The sequence below is a fragment of the Arachis ipaensis genome, chromosome B1, assembly GCF_059453495.1.
Source record: "Arachis ipaensis isolate K30076 ecotype BB chromosome B1, ASM5945349v1, whole genome shotgun sequence".
Lineage (NCBI taxonomy): Eukaryota > Viridiplantae > Streptophyta > Magnoliopsida > Fabales > Fabaceae > Arachis > Arachis ipaensis.
The window spans coordinates 83,360,646-83,372,412 of NC_142436.1; the positions used below are offsets into that span (position 1 = coordinate 83,360,646).

Here is an 11,767-nt window from a genome sequence, read left to right on the forward strand (position 1 = left end):
TTTTGCAATTTTATATTTCCATGTTCTTTTATGTTGATCTTGCTTGCTATTATTGATTTCTTGCTTATGATAGTTATGGGTTTCTTTTAATTCTTGCATTTTATGATGTTTACTTTTATTGCACACTAGGTGTTTGATAGAATGTTTCCTTTAGTTTTTGAGTAGTTCTCTTTGCTCTTGGCCTAGGCTAAGGGAATTGAGTGACCTTGAGTCATTGGGTCTCATTGAATTGATGATTTGAGAACCCTTGGTGATCAATTTGATACTCATTGACGCCAACCCACTACTAATCTAATTAGTAGGTAGGTTGGGACTTATGGGTTGATGTGATAAAGCCTATTTGACGTACTTCAAGCCTAGGAGTAGATATTATGTACTTAAGGCTTTGGAAGTAGACTTAATAGGTTGGCCTCTCATAACTATCAATATATTGTTTATAGACAAGGATGGTGATCTCAATTACCTAGGTCTAGCCAGGAATATCTTTCTATTTCTTCTATTAGTTCTTGTTATTTTACTTTCTTGCTTTTATATTTTCTTGTCCATCATCAAAATCAAACCCCCTTGCATTTATAGCCAATAATTGAGCACTTCATTGCAATTCCTTGTGAGACGACCTGGAGTCTAAATACTCCAGTTAATTCTTATTGGGGTTTGTACTTGTGACAAAACCAAAAATTTAATTTGATGTGAGAGTTGTTTGTTGGTTTGGAGCTATGCTTACAACGAAGTTCTTGTTTCTATAAGAGAAATTCCTAACCAACACGATTATTGCTATCAAATTAATGGCGCCGTTGCCGGGGAGTTGCAATGGTGTTATGTTATTGGCTACTGTATATATGTTAATATGCTTCTTTGCTAGTTTTTGCTTGTTTTAGGAGTTAGTTTTTATTAGTTCTTACTAGTTTTTTTTTATTTTCTCTTGCTATTATGAATTCTCACCACTTTGGCTATGAGTTTGGTTCAAATTATGTTGTAGGAAATGGGAGCTACAATGAGAATGTGCATCAAAGATGGAACAATCAAAGGTGGGAGGAGCCTCAAGGGATTGATCAACCTTCTTGGCAACAACAACCTCCGAATTCTTATGGTATAATTCTAATCCCAATGCATATCAATCTAATGGATGTGGTGAACCTTATTGTTATTGTCAACAACCACCACCATATGCCTATGAACAACCCCCTTAACATGACTTTGAACTACCTTACTCACAAGTCCCGTACCACCAAACACCTCCATATGGCCCTAGTCCCTATCCACCATACTAACCACCTTATGAACCATACATGGAACCACCACAATTCCAACACAACTACTCTCAAGAACCACCTCAATATACACCAACTCTATACCCTTACCAAAATGAACCACCTTCCAACTATAATGCCTCCCCCTTAAACAATGAACCCTCTCTTCCACCACCGCCCTCCGATGAAGCCTCCATGTTGGAATTGAGAGATCTTGAATCTCATATCTTAAGGCGACAAGAGGAGGATGAAAAGAAGTTTAAAGAGCTAGGAGCCAAGATGGTTATCCTAGTGGAAGTCGTTAGCAATATGGCCTCCTCCCGACTAAGCCTAAGCAACCAAGGCACTTCCATTGACGAATGTGGAGAAGCAATTAAGGAGCCTAGTGAGGGAGTGAGTTTAGAGCTTCAAGGTGAAGAAGTGGAGTTGAAGCAAGGAGTGCAACAAGAGGAGGAAGTTAAGATAATTGAGTCGGAAGAAGTGGTTGAAGCCTTTGAAGAGGTTGACCAAGAGATGAATTCAATCATTGAAGAATTCTTATGTACAATTGAGTCCTCTCCAATTGGGTTTGCCATGGAGATCAAAGAAGAAGATGCACAACCTCTCATGCCTATGGTGAGCAATGAAGAAGAAATTGAAGTGGAAGCAAGCCACCAAAAGGAAGAGGTTGAAGTTGAGAAAAGTTGCAAAGAGGTGGAGATAGTCAAGGAAGAGCATAAGGGAGTGGAACTTGCAAGATCATTAGGACCACCCCTTCCTAAGTCATCATCCAATACAACATTCAAGTGGGTAAAATTCTTATCTCTAAGCTTTAATTTCTCACTTGAATATGATTTGCTTGAGACGGATGGGCAACTTAGTGCTCTTTGTGGAGTCAAGAGTAGGAGAGAATTGGTTAGTGGGTGGAAATGCCAATCAAGGTTTCTTATGGTTGGAAACTCAAAGTTTAAGTACAATGGTTGGTATAGTTCTCAACTAAAGGGATCTAGGAAGATGCTTTGGTGTTTACTTAAGAATTCGGATCACGTCTCACCCAATTGGAATTGTGATTATCAACTTGAAGATGGGTGTAGAAACAAGATTTGGGATCCGGGAATATATGAAGACCAATTTTAGAAGCCCTTAGCTTGTGTGGAACTTCATCAAAGCTTGGTGCCATTGATCTTGAATTTTGGAGCTTACTTGAAGTCCAAGCATTGGTGGAAGTTTCAAGATGAGTTCAAGCATAAGCCACCATGACAAGGAGCTTCCCAAATGTCCAACTTAAGGACTTAAACTAAAAGTGCTAGGTGGGAGACACCCCACCATGGTAAACTCTTCCCACTCTCTTTTAGATTTGGTTAATAAGTGATTAGAGTTGCCATTATAGGTAGTTTTCTTCTTTTCTATACTCTTATACATTTTGTTTCGATGATAGGTTGTAGTAGTGTGTTTTGATTGGTTTAGATTGTTGTTAAAGTAGGTTGCTTGAAGTACAAGTTTTGTTTGTTTTGTCTTTGAAAATTTTTCAAAAAGTTAAAGATTTTTGTTAAATTTGAATTTTGGTTGCTTTAGAATGTTTATAGGTTAGGAGAGTGTTAAATTCTGTTTTTATGTTTCTGAAAAAAAAAAAAAAACGGGCATCGGCCCGCAAGCACGCTGTGCGCGCGTGCGCCGGTGTGGTTTCACAACTCCTAATAGTAAAACCCGAGAGTTGTGCCCACTTTATGCCTACTTTGTGCCAAGCGATCCGCGCATAAGCACGCATGGCGCGCGCGCCCGATTGTCCCTGTCGCATCCGCGCCCAAGCACTCATGGCGCGCGCGCAGATTGTTTTTGCTGCATCCACGCCCAAGCACGCATGGCGCGCGCACGGATTGTACCTGCTGCATCCGTGCATAAGCACGCATGGCGCATATGCACGGATTTGCACCCTGTTTTTCTCCTTTCTCCTTTCTCCTTCTTTCTTTTTTTCTTCTTCTTTCTTTCTATTTTTTTCCTTTTTCTTCTTCTTCCTCTCTTGAAAAAATCCTTCTTTTTCTTTAAAAAAAAAATTAATAAATAAAAAAAATTAAAATTAATTAAAAAAATATTAAATAAAAAAAGAAAAAAAAATTTCTTCCATCCTCTTTTATTGCATTTGCTTATTTTCATTTATTGCATTTTAATTTTGTTTTCATACCTTGTTCTTATTTTCTTTTCTAAGTTTCTTGTTTTAACATTGGTGTTAGATTACTCTTACTCAATTGTTGAGAATTCTTTGGATTATTTTGGTGCTTCGTGACTTGTTTGGCATTAATTTTAATATTTACTCTACACACAAGAGTAGTGCTTTCGTCCTTCTTAACTCATGATCCCTTGTTTTTTATACCTCATCATCAGTGAGTTAGGATGGGACCAAATGCTTTCATGCTTACCATTAATCTTGTTTGTGTCAATTGTTGATTAAGTTTGATGCAACACGCTCTTCATGTCATGTACCGATGCTTTGACTTTGTTCTTGCATCAAGTATTAGTTAATATGCCCTGTGCCTATATTGTTTTCTCACTTGCATGCGTAGCTAACATGACGTGAGAATTTTACTTTTATTTGGCATTAGCCCCCGCCTATGTTCTAACTGCTTTCATATATTTGTTGTAGGCTTAATTTTCTTTCTCTTTCTTTCCTTTTAGGTTGGCCACCAAGAAGGAAAGAAATGGAAAAGCTTCTAAATGGGGCAACAAACAAGTTTACCCGCACAACCCTTTGAAGAAACTCATCAATTGTAGCTACCCGTCCACCTTGCTCTTCTTTGCATGCACCAAGGACGGTGCAAATTTCTAAGTGTGGGGAGGTCGTCCGACCGATCTCCATGGGTAACAATCTCCTTTTTCAAACACCAATTGTTGATTTTTTTGTTAGTTAGTTGTTGCATTGCATGATAGGTTGCATGCTAGTTAGAATTTGTACATATTTTACCACTTCTTTTTATGTTAGGACTACTTGGTTAGGGTGATGATTTCTTTTCACAGAAAAATTATTTTGGGGGCACCCTACCAATTTAAAAAAATTTTTTTGTGACAAAATTGCCTGAAGAATTTATTTTGGAACATGGTTTTTGAGCTAAGAACACAAGCATGTGAGTTTTGAGCCCAATTGTGTGGTTACATCATATAACCACTTATTTTCATTCTTGTGTGCATTGTTCTCTTTCTATGATTGTAATCTTTGATTTGTTTGATTCTTTATGTCCATTATTCTATGTATACATGCATTTATATGAGTGAGACCATTATTTCATTTAGCTCACTTACCCAAATAGCCTACCTTTCATCAATCATTGTTAGCCACTTTTGAGCCTATTTAATCCCTTTTGTTCTTAATTGTAGCACATCACTACCCATAAGCGAAAAATAATAAATGTCCTTAATTTGGATCTTTGATTAGCTTAGGCTAGTGAAGGTGTGTATCATTTGGGTATGGGAAACTTGGGACATTGGTTGAGAGGAAAGTGTGTTTTTATATTTTTGTTGAAAATATTGGGAATTGGGTACATATTCATGCACCATATGTAAAACCATATGCATTGATATGTTTGTATATACTTTAGAAAAAAAAAGAATGAATGATAAAGAAAAAGAAAAAGAACATATATATAAAAAAATATAGAAAAAGAAAAAGAGAAAAAGAAATAAAAATCAATGCATATGGAATGTTAATTAAAGAGAATGCATGAGTATGTGAAAAAAGTGGGAATCATGGGTAGCTATGTTGTGAATTAGAATTGTATAGGTTGTTATATGTGTTAGGTGAGAGCTTAGGCTAATCAAAGATTCAAATTTCAAGCTCACTTGACCATATGCATCCTACCTTGACTTTAGCCCCATTACAACCTATGAATAAGTCCTCATGATGAATGTATGCATGCATTGAATAATTGTTGATTATTAGATGAAAAACAAATCATGGAAAGCATGAGTAGAAGAGAATTGAGTGATCAACCCTATACCCTTGAGCGACTAGAGCGGATACACATCCGATGAGGGTTCGATGCTCAATTCCTTGTTCCCGGCTTTCATGAGCTTTTCTTCTTGCAAGTCTACTTGTACTTCATTTTAATATTTGAATTGGTAGGATTCATGAGTCATCATACTACTTAGCCCTACATGTGCATATGTATTCTTGGGGATTGATTTACTTTTAACCAAGTAGGTAGAATCATTTTGCATTTAGTTGCATTCATATAGATAGGTGCATATAGTTTATTTGCATTGAATAAATGTTCATACCCCGTTCATTGTCCTTCTCTATTCTTAGCATGAGGACATGCTTAGTTTAAGTGTGGGGAGATTTGATAAACCCCAATTTTATGGTTTATCTTGTGCTTAATTTAGGGAATTTTATCACCTTTTTTGACATTTATTCAATGAAATAGCATGGTTTTGCAATTCTCCCTTGATTTGTGCTTAAATGTGAAAACATGCTTTTTAGGCCTTAAAATAGCTAAATTTAATTCACTTTAATTCCATTCGATGCCTTGATATGTTTGTTGAGTGATTTCAGGTTCATAAGGCAAGTATTGGATGGAAGAAGTGAGGAGAAAAGCATGCAAAGTGGGAGAACTCATGAAGAAATGAAGGAACCGCAAAGCTGTCAAGCCTGACCTCTTCGCACTCAATCGACCATAACTTGAGCTACAGAGGACCAAATGAGGTGGTTCTAATTGCGTTGGAAAGCTAACATCCGGGGCTTCGAAATAATATAAAATTTTCCATTGTTGCTTGATGTATAGGGGCGCGCACATGCCATGTACGCGTGCGCGCCAATGCTGCACATGGCCCATTAAAAGTGAAATCGTGGCCAGCGATTTGTAGCTCATTTTGGGCCCAATCCAACTCATTTCTGATGCTATTGAACCCAAGGATTGAAGGGAGAATGAACCAAGTAGTCATAGTTTAGTTTTCATCATGTTTTAGGAGTAGAATTCTAGAGAGAGAGGCTCTCTCCTCTCTCTAGATTTAGGAAAAAATTTAGGGTAGAGTTATGTTAATCACTCTCAAATCTCTCTTTTAATTCTTGTTTTGATTTCAATTCTCTTTATGTTTTAATACTCTATTGTCTTTGATCTGGTAGTTTCTCTTGTTAATTTCTTATTTTGCTCTCTCTTATGTTGATGAACAATTGATGGATCTTAATTTTCTTTATTGCAATTTTATATTTCCATGTTCTTTTATGTTGATCTTGCTTGCTATTATTGATTTCTTACTTATGATAGTTATGGATTTCTTTTAATTCTTGCATTTTATGATGTTTACTTTTATTGCACACTAGGTGTTTGATAGAATGTTTCCTTTAGTTTTTGAGTAGTTCTCTTTGCTCTTGGTCTAGGCTAAGGGAATTGAGTGACCTTAAGTCATTGGGTCTCATTTAATTGATGATTTGAGAACCCTTGGTGATCAATTTGATACTCATTGACGCCAACCCACTACCAATCTAATTAGTAGGTAGGTTGGGACTTATGGGTTGATGTGATCAAGCCTATTTGATGTACTTCAAGCCTAGGAGTAGATATTACGTACTTAAGGCTTTGGAAGTAGACTTAATAGGTTGGCCTCTCATAACTATCAATATATGGTTTATAGACAAGGATGGTGATCTCAATTACCTAGGTCTAGCCAAGAGTATCTTTCTATTTCTTCTATTAGTTCTTGTTATTTTACTTTCTTGCTTTTATATTTTCTTGTCCATAATCAAAATCAAACCCCCCTTGCATTTTCATAGCCAATAATTGAGCACTTCATTGCAATTCCTTGTGAGACGACCCGGAGTCTAAATATTCCGGTTAATTCTTATTGGGGTTTGTACTTGTGGCAAAACCTAAAATTTAATTTGATATGAGAGTTTTTTGTTAGTTTGGAGCTATGCTTACAACGATGTTCTTGTTTCTATAAGAGAAATTCCTAACCAACACGATTATTGCTATCAAATTAAATTTCAGTGAATGTTAATTGTAGAATGTAAATTGATAAATCCCGATTTCGTGATTAATCTTGTGCTTATTTTGGGGGATTTTGTCCCCTTTTCTCACTTTTATTCAATGAAATAGCATGGTTTTGTAATTCTCCCTCGAATTTTGCTTAAGTGTAAAAACATGCTTTTTAGGCTCTAAATTGTTGATGCACTCTTCCTTCTTCTATTTTCTTTTAATGCAATTTAAGATTCATGTTCTTTTATCATTGATTTGCTTTATTGTTGTTTAATTCCTTGCAATTGAGTAGTGTAGATTTATATTCCTTGCAATTTTACTATGCTTTCCTTTTATGCTTTCCAAGCGTTTGATAAAATGCTTCGTTGGATTTTAGTATAGATTTTGTTCCTCTTGGCCTAGGTAGAGTAATTAGTGACGCTTGAGTTATCTAATTCCTTTGTTGATTGATAATTAGAAGTTGCTAATTGATTTGGATACCACTAAAGCTAGTCTTTCCCTTGGGAGTTGGCTAGGACTTGTGGAATCAAGTTGATTCATCCACTTGACTTTCCTCCATGGTTAGAGGTTAACTAAGTGGTAGCAATGGATAATTTGTGGTCACAATTGAGGAGGATAACTAGGATGGGACTTCTAGTTCTCATACCTTGCTAAGAGCATTCTAGTTGTTATTTTAATTTCAGTGCCATTTATATTTCATGCCTCTTATCAAAAACCCCAAAATATCTCATAACCAATAACAAGAACACTTTATTGTAATTCCTAGGGAGAACGACCCGAGGTTCAATACTTCGGTTTATAAATTTAGGGGTTTGTTACTTGTGACAAAAACAAATTTTTGCATGAAAGGATTATTGTTTGGTTTAGAAACTATGCTTGCAACGAGAATTCATTTGTGAATTCCAAACCACACAAAAGTCCGTTCATCAAAAAGCAACCAGCAACAAACAAAACACAACAATGAAAAGGGTGCCCCAAGGCTCGAAGATCACCATCAAACCCCAGGGGCACCCTTTGGAGGCAACACAAGATACAGAAAGGAAGAAGCACAAGGAAAAATAACGAAAATCAAAACCCTAAACCTTCCAGCAAACAAAAATGCGAAAAGCTCAAGACCAGAAAACTTCAACCTTTTTAAAAGAGAAAGCTCAAGAAAATCAAAACTTCGTGCAAAAAAGAAAAAGCATGCAGCAGTAAAAGAAGAACTACAATTAAAACACGTAAAATGCGAAAGGGTACGAAGCAGAGCACCAACCTACAAGGAGAAAAAGAAGCAATGACAGACGCACGGCAAAAGCACGAACAGTCCATGACAACAAACGCCCTGAAGCTTCAAAGAAAGAAGAAAGCTTGGGGCAAATCAAAGAAGAAAAAACCAGAGAAAGAGGCCTTCTCTCCAGAAGAATGAAAATGAAACAGATGAAAGCAAGAAACTCAAAACAAAACCCTTCTTTGATATCCAATAAAGATTAAAGAGGGAAAATAAAATGGCAAAGCAAATAGAAGTCCAATCAATAGGCTTTAAAGATACATGCATAGTCCCAAGGAACTAACATCCTCAAAAGTGATGCCGCAATTAAGGAGCTGAAAATGCTTCGCATTTTAAATAACATTTAAAAATGCGAAACTCACGCAAGGTGTAGATCAGATGCAACCAAACAGATGCCTGAACACGAGTTCCTCAAAGAGATCGAAGCTTGGAAGCACGACCTCAGGAGAAGATCGAAGCTCAATAAGGGGCACTGTTAATACCCTAGGCCGAGCTGTAAGGTCCGGGTTGGACTAAAAGCTGTCTGACCTATTCTAAAAAGTTGGTCGATCACCGACCTCACTGTGAAAGAGCTCAGACAAACCAAAGAAGGCCCAAAGAGGCACAAGAAAGAAGAGTCACCGCCCACTAGAAGGCTACTGGCCAAAAAGATAGATGATCTCACCGACAAAAGATAAGATAAGATAACAAACTTATCTCAAGGGAGGTTACTCAACACTGCCATAAATACACTGGAGCACCCAGGTATAACTCATATTCCAATTCCACAAAAAAACTTGCCTAAAGCCCGTACTGACTTAAGCATCAGAGTCTCTTGTAGGTACCACTACCCACCGGTGATCAAAGATCGGGCAGCTCCCCCGCTGCAACAAGTGGGACGTGGAAACTACAACCAGATTAGAAGGTCTCATCCGAGATCGACCACTCTGTTTCAGGTAACGCTCGAAACATTGGCGCCGTTGCCAAGGAACCTGGAAGTCATCCCATCATCATGGCAAACAACCCTCTCACCAACGACCACACCTGTGGATTAGAAGAAGGAACCCAAGAAAGGACACAGATGCTACACCAACTTCCCTAAAGGATACACACCACTCCAAATGAGATAAGCAACCCCAGAATGCAGAAATCCTAGATGCCATCCGGGAACAACATGATCACCTCAAACAGCTTGAACAAGAGGCTGAGCGACAACGAGAGGCCGAGCGAGACCTCCAGAGAGAAACAAGGCGACGCCGAGAGCTAGAAGAAAAACTCTTAAAGCTCGAAGCTGACCTCAAAACTAAAGCCACTCGATCCAACCGCGATGATAGCCTGCACAAGGAGCAAGACCTGTTCACAAAGGAAATCATGAAAGCTAGAGTCCCAAAGGACTTCAAAGCTCCTGACATGACGGTACGTCCTACCCGAGCCATCATCTCAGCAACTTTAGGAGTCGGATGTACCTCACGGACGCCTCAGACGCAACTCGTTGCAAGGCCTTCCCAACTACTCTTACCAAGATAACAATAAAGTGGTTTGACAGCCTGCCACCAAGATCGATCGCGAGCTTCGATGACCTCGCCAAGAAGTTCCTTGCCAGGTTCTCCAGTCAAAAGGATAAGACCAAACATGCTCCGAGCCTTCTAGGAATCAAACAGGGAGATCAGGAAAGCCTCCACAGCTACATGGAAAGATTCAATAAAGCATTCCTCGTCATACAGAACCTTCCAACAGAAGTGTGGCCATTATGGGACTCATCAACGGACTACGAGAGGAACCCTTTAGCCACTTCATATCCAAGAAGCATCCGACATCTCTAAACGAGGTACAAAAACGGGTGGAAAAGTATATCAAAATGGAGGAGAACTCCCGATTGGGAGAAACCTCCAAAACTGGATTCCCCTACCCACCTCGAGATATGGATAAAGAGTCCAGGAAAAAAGAATACTAGTTTGCAGAGAAGCCTAGAAAATACCACAACTACACCCCTCTTTGGGTATCCCTAGTAGACGTCTACCGGGAAATATGCAACACGGAAAAGATTCCACCTCCTCTCCCAATTAAACACAAAAGAGGAGGAAATTAGACCGAGTATTCTGATTACCACCGAGTGTACGGGCACCCCACTAATGAGTGCTACGACCTAAAAAATGTCCTAGAAAAACTGGCCTGAGAAGGAAAGCTAGACCGATTCCTAGCCAACAGAACGGACAAGCCAAAGAAGAGAAGAAGGAATGAAGAAGAGGGACAAGCTGAATGACCTCCTCGCACCCCACAAATGCACGTTCATATGATCAACAGAGGATTCGCGGGAGGAAGAATCCCTAGATCATCCCGGAAAAGACATCTCAAAGAATTATACCATCTCGAGGAAGGGGATAGGTCATCCGACTTCCCTATCATCGCCTTCACCAAAGAAGACGCTTCGGGCATCATCCCCGAGCATGATGACCCCGTGGTCATTACCATCATACTCGCCAATGCCAATCTCCACCGAACACTGGTTGACCAAGGAAACTCTGCGGATATCCTATTTAAATCTGCCTTCGACAAACTCGGACTACAAGAAAAGGAACTCAGAGCATATCCCAACAGCCTGTTCGAAATGGGAGATGCCCTAATCCAACCACTTGGGTACATCGCACTCCACACAACCTTCGAAAAAGGAACGCGGTCCAGAACACTGAGTATAGACTACATCGTAGTGGACGTGAGCTCCGCATATAACACCCTCATAGGTCAGACCACACTAAATCAGCTCGCGGCGGTAGTCTCCACTCCACACCTATGCATGAAGTTCCCAACTCCAGAAGGAAGCCAAAAGCTCGCGCAGCACTGCTATAATGAAAGCCTGAATCTAAAAGGCGACCCCAGAGGAAAATAATTCAATGCCATTGAACTTGGAGGAGCTCGGGCTTTAGAAGAACTTTGTCCGTAACCAAAAGGCGAAACAGAGGAGGTCCAAATCGGAGACTCCCAAGACAAAACAACAAATATAGGTGCAAACCTTAAGGAAGGACTAAAGGAGCAGCTAATAAAGTTCCTAAAGGATAACTCCGACCTTTTCGCATGGAAAGCGGTGGACATGCCTGGCATAGACCCCGGATTAATGTGCACAAACTGGCAGTATACACAGGATCTCAGCCATACAACAAAAGCGCAGAAAGCTCGGTTCAGAAAGAACATAAGTCGTGGAAGAGCAAATATAAGTCTTACTAGAGGCAGGGTTCATAAGGGAGGTGAAGTACCCATTATGGCTAGCCAATGTCGTGCTGGTCAAAAATTCTAATAGAAATTGGCGGATGTGTGTCAACTACACC

At 39.1% G+C, this 11,767-nt stretch overlaps 1 protein-coding gene across 1 annotated transcript; it reads left to right on the top strand.

Annotated features, from left to right (window-relative positions):
• Positions 1–10,725: 10,725 nt before the first annotated feature.
• On the top strand, positions 10,726–11,331 carry LOC148577268 (uncharacterized). Its single transcript, XM_088502866.1, has one exon. The coding sequence runs from the start codon at positions 10,726–10,728 to the stop codon at positions 11,329–11,331; it is 606 nt and encodes a 201-aa protein (XP_088358992.1).
• The last annotated feature ends 436 nt before the right edge of the window (positions 11,332–11,767 follow it).